The sequence below is a fragment of the Canis lupus genome, chromosome 11 (genome assembly GCF_011100685.1).
Source record: "Canis lupus familiaris isolate Mischka breed German Shepherd chromosome 11, alternate assembly UU_Cfam_GSD_1.0, whole genome shotgun sequence".
NCBI classification, from domain to species: Eukaryota; Metazoa; Chordata; class Mammalia; order Carnivora; family Canidae; genus Canis; species Canis lupus.
This window is the reverse complement of record NC_049232.1, coordinates 74368409-74387952: the sequence shown is the minus strand read 5'-3', so window position 1 is coordinate 74387952 and position 19544 is coordinate 74368409. Positions and strand designations below refer to the sequence as shown.

General features: G+C 48.6%; 1 protein-coding gene and 1 non-coding gene across 2 annotated transcripts in view; both read left to right on the top strand.

Annotated features, from left to right (window-relative positions):
- Positions 1 to 19544, top strand: part of C5 (complement C5) — a 75465-nt gene that overhangs the window by 55255 nt on the left and 666 nt on the right. Inside the window, exons 29-40 of the mRNA XM_038553258.1 lie at positions 18 to 223; positions 1971 to 2123; positions 4542 to 4604; positions 5834 to 5915; positions 6308 to 6365; positions 8306 to 8408; positions 8791 to 8865; positions 8981 to 9086; positions 10136 to 10219; positions 11066 to 11155; positions 14039 to 14122; positions 18943 to 19081. Coding sequence (XP_038409186.1) covers positions 18 to 223; positions 1971 to 2123; positions 4542 to 4604; positions 5834 to 5915; positions 6308 to 6365; positions 8306 to 8408; positions 8791 to 8865; positions 8981 to 9086; positions 10136 to 10219; positions 11066 to 11155; positions 14039 to 14122; positions 18943 to 19081 — 1243 coding nt within the window. The remainder of the gene's footprint in view (positions 1 to 17; positions 224 to 1970; positions 2124 to 4541; positions 4605 to 5833; positions 5916 to 6307; positions 6366 to 8305; positions 8409 to 8790; positions 8866 to 8980; positions 9087 to 10135; positions 10220 to 11065; positions 11156 to 14038; positions 14123 to 18942; positions 19082 to 19544) is intronic.
- On the top strand, positions 11454 to 11644 carry LOC119874093. The gene has a single exon (XR_005367314.1). It is a non-coding gene; the product is annotated as a U2 spliceosomal RNA (small nuclear RNA).

Genomic DNA, 19544 nt, shown 5'->3' with positions numbered 1-19544 from the left:
CGATCTGTTGGCTTCAGGTGACCCCGTCGTCTACCGTTTTTGGAAGGACGACCATCAAGAGCAAGAGAGGTCCACGGCGACCGCGGGCACAGCTCGCACGGTGGAAACCACCGCCTACGCTTTGCTCACCTGTCTGAGCCTCGGAGACGTCGCCTACGTTAACCCGGTGGTCAGGTGGCTGTCGGAGGAGCAGAGGTACGGAGGCGGCTTCTACTCAACCCAGGTAACGCGCCCCCGTCCTGCCGTCTTGACGACGTGTGTCCTGTCTCCCCCACTGCACGTGTCGCAGCGGCGCGACCTCCGCACGCGCACACACGGCAGATACGCCCCGGGTCCCTTCACGGGGTTAGTGGCACGGCCAGCGTCAGGGCTCCCGTCTCCAGACTCTAACCCTACTGTGTCCCTTAGGGATCCTATTTTTTTAAGATTTTATGTATTTATCCATGAGACCCCCGAGAGAGGCAGAGACCCGGGCCAGGGGCGAGGCAGGCTCCCCACGGGGACCCCAAGTCGGGGCTCGATCCGGGACCCGGGGTCACGGCCTGGGCTGCAGGCAGACGCTGTGCCCCGAGCCCCCGGCGCCCTCTGTCCTGACCCCGCTGACCACGAGGGCCCACGAGTCCGTCACATCCTCTGCAAGGGCCCTGTGGACAACGCCCCACGCTCTCTCCCCACAGTGAATGACACGCACGTGGGCTCGTACAGCTGAGGAGCTCCCGGCGAAGGCCGTGGCGGGCGTGCACCTGGGGTCCCCGCGCGGGTGTCCAGGGTGACACGGCGTGTCTGCGTGTTTAGGGAACCGAGAGCGAGGGCGTCCTGCACGACGACTGCGGTGCCGCTCGAGTTTGGGGGACCTTGGGGACGGGCATGGGCCTCTCAGGGAAGGCCGTCCCGGGGTTCGCATGCCACGGCCCGTGACGGGGGTGGGGGGGGACATAAGGGACAGCCCTGAGCTGCTCACGTTCCCCGGCTGCATAGACGAGGACGAGGAGGCCGACAAGAATCACATTCATCCATCTCTTCCTCCATCAACTACTTGTCCCACAGCGCGCGTGGGTACCTGCCACAGGCCACGGCGCCCGGAAACACTGGGCGGGGAGGGGACGCAGATGGCTTTGGGGGGGACGGGGGCGGAGGACCTCCGGGGGCCACCTGCAGAGACGAAGGACCCAGTCGGGCACAGACTCGGTGGCAATGTGCACAGTGACTCACCTGGGGGCAGGCACTCGGGGTGCTCCGGGCCCCTGCCCCGGGGCCCCTTACTGCCGCTCCCTCCTCCTCCCTCCTCCTCCAACCCCTGCTGCACCTCCCCCCCTCCCCCTGCCCCACCCCTCGCCCTCCTCTCTACCTTCTCCTCCCCCTCGTCTTCCCATTCCTCTCCTCCTCCCTCTCTCCCACCTCCCCTCCCTCTCCACCTCCCCCTCCTCCTCCCCCTCTACCTTCTCTTCCCCTTCCCTCTCCGCCTCCACCTTCTCCTCCTCCTCCCCTCCTCTTCCCTCTCCCTCTCCCCCACCCCCTCCTCTCTGCCTTCCCCACCCCCTCCCTCTCCTCTCTACCTTCTCCTCCCTCTCCCCCTCCCCCTTGTCTTCCCCTCCCTCTCCTCCTCCCCCTACCCTCCCCACCTTCCCTCTCCCCCTCCACCCCTCCCTGTCCTCGCTACCTTCTCCTCCTCCACCTCCTCCACCCCTCCTCCCCCCCACCCCCTCCCCTCCTCTCTACCTTCTCCTCCTCCACCCCCTCCACCTCTCCTTCCCCTCTGCTCCCCCTCTCCCTCCTCCCCTCCCCCTCCTCCACCTGGGGGCTCTTCACCAATGTCACTCAGGCAGCTGGAGTTGCAGCACCGGTTAGCGCATCTGCATCCCCATCCGCATCCCCATCCGCATCCCCACCCCTCGTAAGGAAGAGTACTGGTAACTAGAGATTACATGAACGAGCTAAACCTGTTCTTGTGCCCCGCCGATTGCTGATAGGATACAATCAATGCCATCGAGGGCCTCACAGAATATTCACTCCTGATTAAACAACTGCACTTGAACATGGATGTCAAGATTTCTTATAAGCATAAAGGCGACCTCTACCATTATAAGATGACAGAGAAGAATTTCCTGGGGAGGCCAATAGAGGTAAATGAAGGGCTTTTCACAGTATTTTGTAATTGGGTGCAACCTTTGAAATCATGTGTTCCACTCTTATTTCACAAATGTATCACTTTCCTACTTAAAAGCGTACTGCGCACCTGCTACGCCCTGGGCACTGGCGGGTCCAAAGCAAAGTATTTGAAGAAACTGTGTGCTCGGGAGGCAGTTGTTTTTAACAGACAGTGAAGAACGAGGGCCTTGACAGGGATGTGGAAGGACAGAGCAGGGCCTCCTGGCCCAAGGGGAGAGGTAGGAACCTGTCCAACACGTCCAGGTGTGCAAGTTAATTTGGGAGGAATCAGACTGACGTAGGCAGGTGAGGAAAAGGGAAGAACGTTCCAGACGCACCAGTACACATAAGGGTGCAGAGGTAGAGGAAGACAGAAAACGCACTTGGGCGGACGCTGGACCGCCGAGCCACAGAGAGAGGCAGAGACCCGCGGGGGGAGCCCGAGGAGGGACTCGAACCCGGGACCCCGGGGTCACGCCCTGGGCCGCAGGCAGCCGCTCAGCCGCTGAGCCCCCCGGGGTGTCCCTGGAATTTTTTTTTTTTTTTTTTTTTTTTTTTTTTTTTTTTTAGTGAAAACCTTGATGGCCTACAAAATTTCCCAAAGACAAGAACATGTTGGAAAAACTAGTTTGTGTATCAGTAAGGGGAGCTGCCAGTAAACGGTTGCTAAGATACATTTTTCTAATTGCCACATTTTAGATGCTTTTAAATCATATTTAAATATACAAATAACTGGAATAGTTTTTAACTGCCTATATCCTCCACGAGTCCATGTTTAGGAAAAGTAAATACGCATGACAGATAAAATTTAATGAAAAAAAAAACCCTAGTGGCTCATAGGAAAAAAAAAAAAAAAAAGACAGGTATGACATATGGGTAGAGCTATGGACATCTTCCAACACTTAAAAATACAGACACTTCAAATAAAAATCTGCTTCCAGATGCTCTTGAAAAACCAAATGACCTGGCCACGAGGTGCTGGCAGCGGCGGGCCCTCTTCCGTGTGCTCGGGGCCTGCCGGCCACGTGGCCTGTGTGTGCACTTGGTCGTGCTTTGCACCCAGGCCTTGGCAGGTGCACGTGCTCGTGGCGCCCGGGTTGGCACCGCGTCCCCTTTGTCGGGAGGTTCAGCGGGAGGCAGCGGGGCCTGCGGGGTGCGGCGGGCGGCTGGGGCGCGCTGGCCTCAGCTCTCTGCAGGGTAATGCCGCCAGGGCGCCCTCGCCGTTTTTTTTTTTAATCGTCACCATTTTTTTTTTTAATTTAAATTCAATTTGCCACCGTATAGTCTGACACCCAGTGCTCCTCTCATCGTGCGGCCTCCCAGTGCCGTCACCCAGCTACCCGCCCCTTGCTATGCTTAAGTAATTGAACCCCCAGCCCATGGTACCATGGGTGTATGAGACCCCGGCGACGCGTACCTGGCTCTGAATTCTCCACGCCAGCGGGTCCTGAAATACAACACACAAGAAAGGTTTGGGGACAAGCAAGTGTGGGAACCTGCCACTGACGTGAGGCCAGACCGCTGTTCCGTGGGGTACAGCCCATGCTCCACAGGCACGTGAGCCAGTGTGGGGACTGGGGAGGAGGGCAGAGGGCCCGGGCCGGGTGCCGCGTGCACTTCCCCGCCTCGCTCGCCGCCTACCTCCACGGGACCCACTCCTCAAGCAGCCTCCTGGTGCGCTGCCTTTGCGGTGGGCGCTGCTGTGTTCCAGCAGGGCACTAGGGAAGTTGGCCTTTTTACGTACATTCACTAAAATTGAGAGGAAGGGCTGATGGCACATGATCCGTATGTGGGGCACATAAATCCCGTTTGCACTGGTGTGCTACGCGGGGAAGGACGGCCGCGCACTTGGAGGAGCCGGGAGCCAGCCCTTGGGCCCCTTGCTCAGTGGTCCGTCCCTTGCTGTCCACAAACCAGGAGGCCCTCGGACGACGGGGCGCCCCGGAGAGGAGTTTGAGGATGAGAGAAGAGCATCAGCTCCCAAGGGTTTGGCAGGCCTGGGTGGGGTGCTGGGGTGTGGGGTGCGGGTGGGGTGCCGAGGGTTTTGGTAAACAGGCCAGCGCGAAGTGCAGGAGACACGGCACCGAGAGGCCGTGAAAGGAGTTTACTCTGTTGGCAAAAGGAGGCGAAGGTCCAGCTCTGTCGTAGCCGTACATCCGGGGGGAGGTGACCAGAGGCGGCTCCCGAGAGCTGGCTTTGCTGGCCGGCCCGGGGGAGCCCAGACGCCGTCCTCGCGTGCAGGGGGGAGGCGGAATTCCCGGGCTTCCGGCGTCTGTGTGCACAGGCTTCCCGCTCTGACCCGTTGGATCCGAGAGAGGAAGCTGGCCTGGCGTTGTTCCGGCTCCTTCCTATCGAACAAGACAAGAAAGCACGGCTTCTCGTCCCCTGTCCAGGTGCCTCTCAATGATGACCTCGTGGTCAGTACTGGGTTCAGCAACGGCCTGGCCACGGTGCACGTAAGTATTTCACAGGGAGCCGACCTCAGGGATGCCCGCTTGCACGCAGCGACGGAAAGGCAGGGACTGGGCCACAGAGTCGAGGAAAGCGGGGCTTGGGTGACCTCGACCAGCGTAGGATTCGTTCATCTAAGTCTCTTTCGCTCTCGGGAGCTGTCCCCACAACCGCCTTCTGCAAATGGTCCGCCTTTTGCAGAGCCACCCTCTGGCTCCCGACGTGTATGTGCGCATGATGCGAGTGTGCGGACACAACACACGTACCATGTTTTCTATGGTTGGTAACAGAGGCGCGCCCCGTTTATCCCGCATCATTGCGGATGGACGTGTGTACGCAAGGGCTCAGGCTGCCCTCACTGTAGCCGTAGACTGCACGCGCGTACGTAGACAGCTTAGAAAAGCTCGTGACTGCCAAATGGCTAAAGTAAGACGGATTCCATACTGTAAGCATAAATTAGCATTCTATCGATGATTCCAATGATGCTCGTATCTTGAGCACATTTATCCCTTCAAAGACTTTGTAAGATGGCAGCTTGGGTTGGTGGGGACATGGACGGTCCACCTCTCTGTCGCTTCTAGGTACTCTCGACACACGTCCTCCCACAGCGCCCTTGCCCTTCCATGCACACCTGCGACGTGCTGTTTACCACAGTGGCGCGGGGCCCGGGTGAAAACCATACATCCTAGCCTTGTAACATTTTTTTTTAATTTTTATTTATTTATGATAGTCACACAGAGAGAGAGAGAGATGCAGAGACATAGGCAGAGGGAGAAGCAGGCTCCATGCACCGGGAGCCCGACGTGGGATTCGATCCCGGGTCTCCAGGATCGCGCCCTGGGCCAAAGGCAGGCGCTAAACTGCTGCGCCACCCAGGGATCCCCCTAGCCTTGTAATATTATGCGTAAAATCAGAGTGCTTGGGTTCAAGGGTCAGAGGCCTAGGAGCTTTCCTGAACAGTCGGGTGCTCGGATTTGATTGCGTGGGATTTGGGAAGATTCTGGCTGGAAAGATGTTGCTTATTTCCCCTCCGGGGGCTTCTCAGCTGTGCTACAAACTGTGGGGTCTGCTGACAGTCCCAGCTACCGTGAAATGAGTCTTTACTGCACCCCATTTGCACTGGATTGTAGACACGATACCTCAGGCACACCATCTGCAGCAAAAGTGCTGCCAGTGTGCCTTCCCCGCCGTCCTACTCTAAATAAAATGCTCTTGTTCACTCGTCCCCATGTAGGTGACAACCGTGGTTCAAAAAACCAGTACCTCTGAGGAAGTTTGCAGCTTTGATTTGAAAATTGACACCCAAGACATAGAAGGTAAAGCAGCGTGGTTTGCACTGTAATCTTGTGCCCCGTTCTCCCCCTGCCCGAGGCCGTCCCTGGGCGGCTCAGCAGTTTGGCACCTGCCTTGGGCCCAGGGTGTGATCCTGGGATCCCGGGATTGAGTCCCACATCGGACTCCCTGCATGGAGCCTGCTTCTCCCTCTGCCTGGGTCTCTGCCTCGCTCTCTCTCAGGAATAAATAAATAAATAAATAAATAAAATATTTAAAAAAATAAGATCACTGGAAGTGCCAACTTCCAAATCATAGATCATTTTTAAGTGTGTTCAGAGACCATTTCATCAATTATTCCCTTCCGACAGGTACAAAACAGCTCAGAGTGGCTTACTGTCACTTTTGTTTGCTTGTTTGTCCTTGTGTGTGCTAGCATCCAGCTTCCGAGGCTACAGCGACTCGGATTACAAGCGCATCATAGCATGTGCCAGGTGAGCCTGTTTCCACCAAGGGGAGCGCGGACTTCGAGGTCTGACTTGTGCCGTTGTATTCTCTCTTTGTATCTTTTTGAATCTTATGAAGCCTGTAAGATGCAAAATCGTGCACTTTTTAACATGCAGGACATAACGGATATTCTTAGCTACTTCCCGTACAGGACAGCTATGTTTTTGCTCATGGTTTTCCCTTCCACTTTCGGCCTTCTTCAAACACTGTAATATTATTATTTTTTTCTATCTCCCAGAAAGGTAGAGAGGAGATAGAAGTATTAGGAAAAGAAAAAGCAAAAGATTTTCTTATAAGCTGCTCCTAGTCTCCTACTTAGAAAAATCACACTCTGCCAGAAAAATCCCCGGCCGTTATCAGCCAGTGGTTCCCAACTCGGGCGGCACGTGGAGGTCAGCGGGAGAGCGCTCAGAACTACCCAGAGCTCTGGCCTCGCCCCTGGAGGTTATCCTGGCGGGAGCCAGCGGGGAGAACCACCGATGCTGACCCTCTGCTGACGAACCCAGGCACCTACATTGGTCTAACAGGCTCCTATTGCTGCCAGCTAACAATTTGCCAGACGCTTAATGGTGAAAAAACCCAAACTTATTCTCTTCTAATTCTGGAGGCCAGAAGTCCTAAAAATCAATAGGCTGCGTTCCTCCTAGAGGCTGTAGGGGAGGAGAGTCCACTTCCTTGCCTTTTCCAGACGGAAAATAACTGATCCCCCAGTTCAAGCGGAGCTTTTTCCCTCTGTTATCATTAAAAACCAAAAACCCACCAGCTCTCCCATTTTTACCCCCCTCTGCCTTTTTCCTTAACTCCCTCCTAGACAGACGATAGTCTTTAAAACAGTGTTTGAAAGATAAAGTATCCATTGTGGCAAACTTAGAAAATATAGAAAAGCATGGAAAGGAAAAGAGATCGTCACTTATATTCTCGCCATCCGGAGAAAGTAGCCGTGAACATTTTCGGGTATTTCCTTCCAGCCTTTTCCTGAACATGCTTATTGAGTCTCTTTCCAACATAGAACAAATTTTCTCTTTCGAATAGGCTCCACTAGAAAGGGAACAGGAATGAGAATCAATAGATTTACACAGCTCTGGAGAGTGAACTAGTGGTGTGAGCTTGAACCAGTACCTAACCATCATCCTCAGTTTCCTCAACTAGTTCATTAAAAGGACTGAATGACTTCTACGGTTTTTTCCAGCTCCGTTATTTAAAGTATCAGTCAGGGGGCCCCTGGGCGGCTCAGTCAGTTAAGCATCCGACTCTTGGTTTCGGCTCAGGTCCTGTTCTCAGGGTCATGAGATCAAGCCCCACATCAAGCTCTGTACTCGGTGTGGAGTCGGCTTGGGGTTCTCTCTCTCCTCCTCCCTCTGCTCCCCCACTCATGCTCTCTCTCTCTCTCAAATAAATAAATCTTAAGGGACGCCTGGGTGGCTCAGAGGTTAAGCGCGTCTGCCTTCAGCTCAGAGCGTGATCCTGGGGTCCCGGGATTGAGTCCTGCATCAGGCGCTCTGCGTGGAGCCTGCTTCTCCCTCTGCCTGGGTCTCTGCCTCTCTCTCTCTCTCTCTCTCATGAATAAATAAAATATTTTAAAAAATAAAAAATCAATCTTAAAAAAAATAAAGTATTGGTCAAGTGAGCCAAGAGATGGACTAGATGACCCAAAGATCTCTTGCAACTCTAAAATATAGGGATTACAATGCATGGGTTATAGAGAAGCAGGTAAGTGGAGGCCTGAATAAAAATTAAAGCCTACTAAGAAATAAGGCCTTGTCTTAAACAATCCTGTCCACTTATTTTCCTTTTCATTATCTTGTTTTATGAAGTGCTTTGGATTTTTCTGTATGTAAATTTCTTGTTCATTTTTTTCACTCATTTCTGATCTGGGATTTCCTTGTCCACTTATTTACTCCATTTCCTAATCTCTGATTTATTCCAGCTACAAGCCCAGCAAAGAAGAATCATCATCTGGGTCCTCCCACGCCGTGATGGACATCTCCCTGCCTACCGGAGTCAGCGCAAACATAGAAGACCTACGAGCTGTAAGTGTTCTCTTACATATTGTTCTGGATGCTGGGTTTTCTTTACTGCATTCTCGTACAGATAAAGCTATTTCCTTTTCATTTTAACATATCACTTTCATAGAATCACCTAGAATATTCTTTCCAAACCAACAATCGACCTTGGTTTTGATTTTTCAAAGTAAAGTGGGGGCGCATCCTGGCCCAGTCTGAACAAAACGTGAGCGCGTATGACTACATGTCCAGACTTTTTCAAGGGGGGGAGCAGCTCTTCGACTTTTTGAATATTGGATTACACCCCATGTCTAACACCCCCGATATCGGGTGAACGCATTTAAACAAAAAAGATCAACCTTAAAAAAAAATAATGAAATTAAATGCGAGCTTTCCTGTCCTCGCTCAGCTTGTGGAAGGAGTGGATCAGCTGCTCACTGACTACCAGATCAAAGACGGGCATGTTATCCTGCAGCTGGATTCCGTAAGTGCCACCTCCTACCCGCGCCTGTTTCCCATCACTACCCGGAACTTACGGGCTTAAGGCGCTGAGTCTCTTCTCTCCCATAATTTCCTCAAACCCTGAATCTACTCAACAGATTCCTTCAGATGAGTTCCTTTGTGTTCGATTCCGGATATTTGAGCTTTTTCAAGTTGGGTTTCTGAGTCCTGCCACATTCACGGTGTACGAATACCACAGGCCAGGTAATCCCTCCGACTCTCTTCAGGGGCCTTCCTCACAGCAGTCATTGCATCGCTCCTTTCGGGAGAAGCTCACTTACATCCCCCATGTCTTCAGCCCCCCAGAATCAACCACTCCACCTTTGGTCTCATCACATTTTGCAGAGAGCTCCGTTATAGCCGTTGTCACGTTGCGTTGTAGCTATTTGTTGTCATGTTGTTCTCACCAAACCCAGACACAACGTTTTCATCCTTGTGCCCCTTCAGATCCAACACAGTGTTCGGTGCATAACGTGCATCGATAACTGTTGAATGAATGAATGACCCCCACATTGGATCACTCGGTCTTTTCTGAGAACACTACATGATCAGAGAGCTCTTTGGTCTGCAAGACAGACAGCTCCACTTTAGACAGTTCTACTTGTTAAAAAAGATTCTCAAAATGAACCAAACTCTCACACCCATTCATTCTAGTTTTATCTTCTGAAATCACACGGAACATACCTGGCCCCTCCTGCACTGTTCTCTCCAGCCTGAACGATTACAGGCCTCTCTGTAGACGCTCATGTAACACAACCTGTCTCTTCTCATTCGCCGAAGCATCAAATATCTTGATTCTAAGAAATAAATATCGAACAGTAAAATTTCAAGCACAGAAGGGGAAATCACTCTGAGGGAGGGTCGAGGGGCCCACACCAGAAGAGACGAGTCACGATTTAACCTCCCTGCACCTGGGATCCCTGGGTGGCGCAGCGGTTTGGCGCCTGCCTTTGGCCCAGGGCGCGATCCTGGAGACCCGGGATCGAATCCCACATCGGGCTCCCGGTGCATAGAGCCTGCTTCTCCCTCTGCCTATGTCTCTGCCTCTCTCTCTCTCTGTGTGACTATCATGAATAAATAAATAAAATCTTTAAAAAAAAAAAAAAAAAAAAAAAACCTCCCTGCACCTAAGTCACAAAAAGAAGGGTTTGGAATAACTGACCTCCGAGGCCCCCTGGGAGAGACCCACTGAGCCATAAATGTGCTGTGTGCTAATCACGGTCCCGCTCCTAATGACGCTTTCATTGCCGCAGATAAACAGTGCACCATGTTCTATAGCCCATCCGGTTCCAAACTGCAGAAAGTCTGTGAAGGAGTAACGTGCAAATGCGTAGAAGGTAAAGTGCACATAACACGTTCAGGCCGCCTGCTTGTGCAAAGACGCCGCTCGTCATCCGGGGCTAATGGGCCCACCGTCACGTCTCGGGAGCAGAGGCCTCCGCTGATTCCTTGGATGCTGTAGAGCTGCTCCTCAGCAGCGTCTGAACACCCCGCTAGTCCCTACTGCCCACAGGCAGAGAAGCGCCAGCTAGACGAGTGTTGGACGGCCGAGGGCTAGCAGCGTGTGGAGCTGTCACGTTTCCCCGGGTCTGTTTAATGTGACAGGCCCAGGCCCCCAGTCTGAGAGAACAGACGCTCAGGACGGAGCCACTAGCTCCTTTCTTTGTCCTTTTCTCTTTATTGTTCAATTCCCTTCAGTTGTCTATAAATCCAAGGCCGTCTCCTTGGTCAAGGAAGAGACCCAGAACTCAACAATGATCAACAACTGACTCCCTGAGGGTCTGGGTTGGTTCGGGGTTTACTTTGTTTTTCAAACACCATCGCATTTTCATGTTTCTCAGGTACTGATTGTACCAAGTTATAGCCAAGAATAAGTCCAGTTATCATTGTGGTTCCTTTAAGGGACTTTCAGTCATACCCAAAAATGGGAACTTTTCTTCCTTTCTTAATGGAAGCACATGAATATGGGGTGACTACCCATTCTAAGCCTCTTGTTTTTGTTTGTTTTGTTGCTTTACATAACGATTCACCTCATGGAAGAGGGAAAAATGGACAGGTCTTGGCACCTGGCATGTGTTAGGTCCTACTGGGTTGTCAGGGTTTCTGCACACTGTGTTTGCTGCCAAAGGGAGTGTCTGCCTCTTTATGTTAATCTAACTTTTACCATTTTTCACAAAATCCAGCTGACTGCGGACAAATGCAGGCAGAATTGGATCTGACGATCTCTGCAGATGCGAGGAAAGAAACCGCCTGTAAACCAGATATTGCCTACGGTGAGTTCAAAATTTCTATGTAGAGTTTTATTGAACATGAAATTTTATGAATGCGCGATCAGAGAGATCAACAACTTTCCACAGTGAATTTGGATCCTACGTTCCATGTGTTCCCTTGAAAGAAAACACCATGGATTTTCAGCATTAACCTGCAAGATTACCTGTCCTGCAGCAAAGAAATGTGACTTTCATTTGAAATGACAGGAGTGATGCACGCATGTAGCCAAGACACTTTACTCCAATAGATCCCATCAAATTAAACATGTCGAGTTAAAATATATCCAAAGAGAACTTCTGAATCACTTCTCGGCCTTCTGGCTAAGATCAAGGATAGTATCTGTTCTTGTCAGTTTAACATCTGATACATCCTCTGTCCGAGGAGAATATATTAAATGGATTTTTGGGATTAGAAGATAGAGTAGGAGTGTGGGCCGTCCACTCCACGCATTGACCTGGTATTGCGGGACTTCCAGGAACGGTGCCCCCACTCCGGGGCGGGGAATAAAGGTCATGTAAGAGTAAAAAAAAAAAAAAAAATATGAGAGAGAGAGAGAACTTTTGAGAGGCCACAAAGGTGTAAGATTTCATTCAAGCAGAGGCAGAGACAAAGGTGGTTTAGGGGCTTAGAATTTTTTTTGAAAAAAAATTTTTTTTTTCCAAACTCCTTTCAAAGACAAGGTAAAAATATCAACAGTAAATCATTCTAGGGGGATCCCTGGGTGGCTCAGCGGTTTGGCGCCTGCCTTTGGCCCAGGGCGCGATCCTGGAGTCCCGGGATCGAGTCCCGGGATCGAGTCCTGCGTCAGGCTCCCGGCATGGAGCCTGCTTCTTCCTCCTCCTGTCTCTGCCTCTCTCTCTCTCTCTGTATCTATCTCAAATAAATAAATAAATAAATCTTTAAAAAAATAAATAAATCATTTTAAACATATGCAAAATTGCCATCTTCCTCTTCAAAAGGAATATCTTCTGGTTGTTCAGAGCTAAGCCAAACGCCCAAGTGTGGTTGTAGTCCTCCTAAGTTCAAAGGATTCATTCCTTTGTCTTCTGTCCACGGTTTCTAATGTTTATTTCTGGCTTTATTTTTTTTTTCTTTTTTTCTTTTTTTTTTTTTTTTTTTTTTTGTAGAGAGGAAGAGAGCGTATTGTACACTATCTCAAACCTTTTAGTGTGTATTGAAAGTAGGGTATTATTTATAAAAGAAAGAGAAGTACCGTGAATTCAGTGCTGTGTGTCTACTGATTGTTTTCATATATGGTTTCTCACTGGGGTCCCACAAGACCTCTTTGAGGTAACAGAGAATCATCTATAGTTTGCCACTGAAGAAACTGAGGCTCGAGGAGATTAAATAATCTGTTCAAAGTCATGCAGGAAATAAGTAGTAAAACTAAGACTCATCTTGGTCTCCAGCATTACTTCCATTGCATTACACTGAACTCTCTTACTGGAAATACAGCCCTCAGAATGAACTGGGTACGGCTTACTGTGTTTCCATAGACTTCATCTTGATATTTTAGAAAGGTTTTACTTAATTTTTTTTTGTTTTGTTTTACTTAATTATTTGAGAGAGAGAGTGAGAAAGAGAGAGCACGTGAGCAAGGGAGGGGAGGGCAGAGGCAGAGGCAGAGGGAGAAGCAGACGCCTCGCTGAGCAGCAGCCCCACCTGGGACCAGGTCCCAGGACCCCGGGAGCTGACCTGAGTTGAAGGCAGACACTTACCCGACTGAGCCGCCCAGGTGCCCCCTGATTTTCTTTAAAGAGGCTAAAAAGCTGCCTAACTCAGCCAAGACCCACTGCGGTTTTTAAGATACATTGAGAATTGAATACTATGATGCTTTAATAAAAATTTCACTAAATTATTTATCTCCTCCATTTTAGAACTATTTTTAACTCTTAAATATCAGAAAAGTACTTTAACAGACAACCAATGCCATCTGGATTTAGTTTACTACTTTCAAGAAAAGACTTGTCTGTGTTTTTTTGAAGTCCAGGGGTTGGTATTGGAATAATAAATAGAAATGAAAGAAAATAGTTCCCTCCCTCCTCTTAGGCACATAGTAGGCATTACCCATACCCACCACGGAGACTTATAAATCTGATATTCAGGACATTTTAAAATCTGTTTTAACTACTAATTCATTTGGCCTTTGGTTCCAGCACAGAGAATTCGTTCATTCCTCTTGCTAGCTAGGATCTCAAAAATGGGCGAATCTCTGAGGCCATTCACTCCAACCCCATCAAAAGCAAAAATGAGAGGAACTTTTCTTAGACTACACGGAAGGGATAGGTCCCTTCAAGGTGCTCAGTCCAAAACTGCGATCTAATACCGTGAATTAAAAATCGATGCCTGGATGAAAACAGGATAGAGAACGTCTCACGTCAGCTGCCAGTCCAAGCAAAGATGAGTCAGATCACGGAATCCTATCAAAATCCAAAGATCGAAGCCCTGGGGGGTATCCGGGGAGTCAAGGCGAGGGAACCCGAGGCCCACGGGCAGGCAGGACTGATGGATAAGGGCCCCCCCGTGGGCACGTTCCCTGTGGGCATGGCCGCTAACCCTAAAGGGCTCTAATCTGAGCCTCCTGTCGGACGAGGCGTGTTTTGTCTGTCTGTCTAGCAGGCTTCGGTCCTTTAGTTTGATGCTGCTCTTCCCCTAGTCAGCCCGTCCTGTGACCATGGCCGGGGCTGATCACTGAGTGGAATGAATCATTAGTCACGATCAGTAGAAGCAGATGGGGGTACTCAGGAGGTGCGAGAAGAGTCACCTCGGGGGCCCGTAAGTGCGCGTGCTGGGTTTCATTTCTCATTTGTTCGATAAACTCCGGTTTCACTGGACGTGGCGGCAGTGATGTTAAGCTTGCATCCCTGTGTTGTTTCTTCCACCAGCTTATAAAGTCCATATCACATCCATCACTAAGGAAAATGTCTTCATTAAGTACACTGCGACCCTCCTGGATGTCTACAAAGCTGGTAAGCATTCATTCGTTCACTCATTCATTCATTCATTCCCTCAACAAATATTTAGTACTTACCAGCTACCGTTATGTGAGACATTATATTGATAGACTAGGCATTACATTAGACACAGACAACACAGCTTGGACAACGCGGCCAGAGCCCTCGCCTTCATAACATCAATATTCTGGGGCAGCCCGGGGGGCCCAGCGGTTTAGCGCCGCCTGCAGCCCCGAGCGTGATCCTGGAGACCTGGGATCAGTCCCGCACTGGGGTCCCCGCAGGGAGCCTGCTTCTCCCTCTGCCTGGGTCTCTGCCTCTCTCTGTGTCTCTCATGAATAAATAAGTAAAATCTTTAAAAAAATAAAATAAAAAATCAATAGGCAGAGTGTTCAAGGAGACACATTCAAACAAAAAAAGAATAGGAACAAAGTAAACCTTTATCAATCGTAACAGGTAGACATCTAAGACACGTCATTCACTCATGTGAGAAACTCCTTCAGTGCGATACCAGCGTCCTTTAGGGGTGGCATTAGGAGTTAGCCATTTTCTTTTTTTTTAGATTTTATTGGTTCATGAGAGACACAGAGAGAGAGAGAGGCAGAGACATAGGCGGAGGGAGAAGCAGGCTCCCTGTGGGGACTCGATCCCGGGACCTGGGGTGCCGGCCTGGGCCGAAGGCAGCCGCTCCACCGCGGGGCCCCCCGGGGGTTCCCAGGAGTGAGCCATTTTTAAAGGGATGGGGTGGAGAGGAAACCAAACATGCAAAGGCCCCGAGACAGCAGGTGACCTGGCACCATCAGGAGCTGAAGGAGCCCCTGGGTGACGGAGACCGGGAGACACTGGTATGAGATGAAGCTGAGACATGGGCAGAAGCTGGGCCCCCCCAGGGGTCTATAAGGCATGGCAAGAAATTCGGATTTTATTCTAGAAGTCCAAGGGGAAGCTATTTAATACAAGGTTTGAGGCAGGCAAGTGACATGATCTGTTTATGGTTTTGAAAGACCATCCTGGCTTCCCCATGGGAGGGATCAGAGTAGAAGCGGGGAAACCAGGTCAGAGCATCTGTGAAGCGCAGAGCAGCGGGTTGGACGCCAGGTGAGGGTCAATGAGGCTTTTAATAACCAATACAATGAAATGAATTCATGTGGAAAATAACATATAAAACACTGTAAACTATGTTCCTTTTTATTCTCTAATTAAACTAAGCTGTAAGTATTTCACAACTACTTGTCAAATTATATAAATGGTCACACAAAGGATTCCTTAAAGCATTCTAAGGATTCCAAATAAGTTTTCTTATTTTTGAAAATTGTCGGTTCTTATTTTGTCTGACTCAGCACAGGACTGCCCCGTCTGAGCTTTGATTTGACAGTGAGGAACCGCATCAAACTTTTCCAATTACATCTTTATTCAATTGATAGTCTTTACACGACGTAGAATCTCAATAAGCAATTTCTCCTAACAGCAATAATATTGTTCGTGGTCCCCAAGTCTCTCTCAGCTTCTGCTAAATTGGTAGTAATTACATTCAAAATGTTTCTAGTCCTTCGGACCCTGTCTGACATTTTTAATGTATTATTATCGTCATCATCATCATAATTATTATCATATTATTTATTATTATCAGCGAATAATAATTAACAGATAATGTAGCTCTATTACCAGCTAAATCATGACAACAATCTACTGAATTTTTGAAATTTGAGGATTTATTGAATATTTCGCTTTCCTGACTTTCTTAATTTTTATTCCCCTTCAACCCTGAGAGTTTTACAAACACCTTAGATGCAGTTTTAGGATTCACAAATTTTTTTTAAGAACTTAGAAGTTCATCGTATTTTTTTTTACTTTTGTCACTAAAACAAAAACATTTTTGTATAACTAGCTTTTCCCTTAAATTGATTTTATTTGGTTTTACACCAAATTTATAATCATGCTTGATTTTATAACAGCTCTTGCTCCAATTTCATAGTTTCCTTTTTTTTATACAATTCCACTATTCTTTCTCTAATCTCTGAGCTTATTAAAGCTGAAATATATTTTCTTGAACATCTGAAGATGGTATTGACATAACTGCTAGACTATCATGAGCAAATCACCAACACATATCGATCCACTTTCCAAATATTTCCTCCTATCCCACAGCATCTATCAAAGTGAGCCAATCGGGCTTGGTAGGATTTCCAAACTGCCTTTGTGATGCTAGCACTACCAGCTGCCTGTCAAAATCCCAATATTTTTCCAGTTTTCATTACTGCAATTTTTAAAGCTTTTCCTATTATGACTTACTTTGGCCTAGTGTCCTATTAGGTATGTCGTAGGAGACACTAAATTTATGAAGATAATATGTAAGGTGAGTTTTTGCTTGGCTCGCATCTATGTAGTGTCTAGAGACACTTGGTACCTGCTTGGTGGGTAATTCAGTTGATGCCAAATGGAACAGCTGGGAATTTCAGAATTTTTGCTGAAGCCTAGCTCTCCTCTAACATTCTATTTGCACCAATAAGGTGTTCACATAAATATTCCTCATTGACTCCTTTTCTCTCAAACAGTTTGATATGTTGCTCTGTTGTTGCTTCCAGTACCTTGCAATCAATAAAACCCAATAAGTTATCGTCAAAGTTTCCATTTTTAAATTTTATGTGACTTTTATCACTTTTTATATTAAGTAGTCGATTTCTCAAGAACGATTGAAATTTTGTCACCTTATTTATATTTTCCAAAAAGTTGTGTTCTCATTTCAGTAGATAGAACTTTTGCAGTCCGTAGGACCCCAAGTCTACATTGTACCTTTATGTTTATACTGATTTTCTTCTCCTTTGAAATTCTTTCGAGGGTTTCAAGTACGAAAATGCTTGAGCATTTTTAGCCATAGACTAAAGTTAGCTTCTAATAAATGCTTTCCAAATCTATTTGCTTGATCAATACTCTGATAAAAAAGAATGCTTTTCTGGTTTTTATTATTTCAAATGTTTCACTGTATGAAATCGATTTGTGATATTATTCTATTTTTTTCTCATTGATGATCACATTTTTTTTTAATCTGAACCATGATTGTCGCTCTGATGAAAACAGGTGGTTAGCACTCTGATCTTCTCACAGGGCAGGAAGCACCGTTTGCAACCAGCTTTTACATTCTAAGGGAGAATAAGCCATTCCTATTTTTACTGAAATAATCAAGTGCTCTTCATTCTGGAAATACAAATTATTTGTCTGATGTTGTACCAATTCTTGCATAGTATCAGAAGACACTCCAGGTTGTTCTGGAATATTGCACAGTATCAGATGAGTTCCAAGCTGTAGTTTTTTTTTGTTTTTTTTTTTTTTTTATCAGTATCATTTCTTCTTTGTCCTCCTGTCTGTCTGGAAGATTCATACTTATGACGTTTAAAAGAAAATGTTAAGAGATTTTTGCATACTTTATTATCTCTTCATTCTGGGTGTTCATTTTTAATATATATAAATTTTAAATTTACGTAAATATCAGAACACCACCTATTTACCACTTACCCAAGAATTGCTGCACACGAACAACAAGCCAAACTAAAAACTAAACTATCCAGAGCAGAGGGCAACCATGCAGTTCAAAAATAATGATGAGCAAAAAATAAAAATTAAAAAAGTTAATTAAAAAAAAAAGAATAATGATGAGCTGATGTTTCCCCTAAAACACAGGGGGCTCAGAGTAAAGATGTAAATGGGGAAAAGGTCCGTGACCGTAGAAGCTGAGGTTAGTTACCTAGTCCCTCTTCTGAGTAGGCTGCAGATTTCCACAGCAAAAGGCTTTTGAAAATAATAGTAAGGCCCCAGCAGCGACACTGCTACCCTGACGGGGCCGAGCTGGTAAACAGCGCTGGGGATGCAGCTTAGGTCCTGCTGCCTGGGGAAGTCATGTCCTCACGGTCATCAGGGGAGAAACATCGGCTGGAGCGTAGGTGTGCACACTCGAGGTTCACCGTATATGCAGTCACTACTACGTCTAGGTTCCGAAGTTTTTTTAGGATTTAATGATTCGGATGACTCTGTCCGAGTTAAACAGCTGACCCCCAGGTCCGAGTCTATAGCAATGGCTCAGGCCCAGGCCCCGCCTCAGGGAGTTCCCAGCCTCGCTGAAGACACAGACGCATAGACGCCAACATTGTGACAGAAATCCAGGTACGGTGGGAGGAAGGGAGAGACAGCGGTTTACCACGAAGAACATCTGGGGTGTTTGCTGGCGACCTTGAGAGGTGCAGATGCACCCGGGTGCAGGGCAGCCCGGCCTCCGGGGAGGGGATGCGTGCCCGGGAAGAGAGCCTGCGTCCCGACTCCTCCCGGGTTCCTCCCCTGGGGGTCCCAGAGTTCCCCTCTTTCAAGTCCTCCAAGTCCTTTCACACACCCTTTGCATCTCTACAAAGCCGGTCATTGCCAGCAACCAAATAACCTTTTCATCTTGTTATGTGACATTTGGGGATTAATGTTCAACCGTAGAGAAGGTCTTGCAATTCCCGGTTCTACGGGAGGAAGAAGTGCTTCCGGCGCGCTTCTCGGGCCTAGGCCCTCCTCACCGTTCACGGCCTTCTGCGGGACTTGTACGGGGTGGGTTTTAGCATCGTCCCCACCTTTCGGATGCGAGGTCTGAGGCTTTGCCCGTCCAGGGCCCCACAGCCAGCAAAGGGCAGCGAGCCTGGTTCCAGATCCCAGAGCCATAACCGTAGGGACGCTGCCCCTCCCCGGCAGCCGCTCGGCATCAGCTTAGACCCCTCGGTCACCAGCCGGACGAACTGGAGTTAAGGCGCTTGTGCTCACGGCGTCGTGACATGCATGTGATCGTCCACTTGTGTGTCTCCCAGGCGAGGCCGCTGCCCAGAAAGACTCTGAAATCACCTTCATTAAAAAGGCCACGTGTGCGAACGCTGAGCTGGAGAAAGGAAGACACTATTTAATTATGGGTAAAGAAGCCCTCCAGATAAAACACAATTTCAGTTTCAAGTAAGTCCTGTTGGAGTCTCTGGTCTTCCCTTCAAAACCAGGCGTCATTTATTCTTAATTACGTGTTTCCGCTGTGTCCTGCTGTCAACCAGCAGCCCACCAGTTAGGAGCCTAAATGCAATGGTGTGAATTCACACTTGATCTAAGGCCCAGAAGCAGTGAAACACGCGAATTTAAGACAACGAACCACTCAAAACGCAGAGGGCGGCTGAGTGCTCACTGATCAATGAACCCTGGGGCCTGGGTCTGACGACGCCTCGAGGGCGCTCATCCGACCCCCCCCAACATCCGCCCCTCAGTAGGGTCTCAGACGACATGTTCTGTTTGTAAGAGAGAAGTGTTTATGCATTTTATTGTCTCTTTTTGAAAAATAGGGCTTGGGAGCCTATTTTTGGGAGCCCCAAGCAGTTTCCTGGGGTTTGAGGGTGTCCTCCCTGGGGGGGCGGTAAGCAGAGCCCGGCTG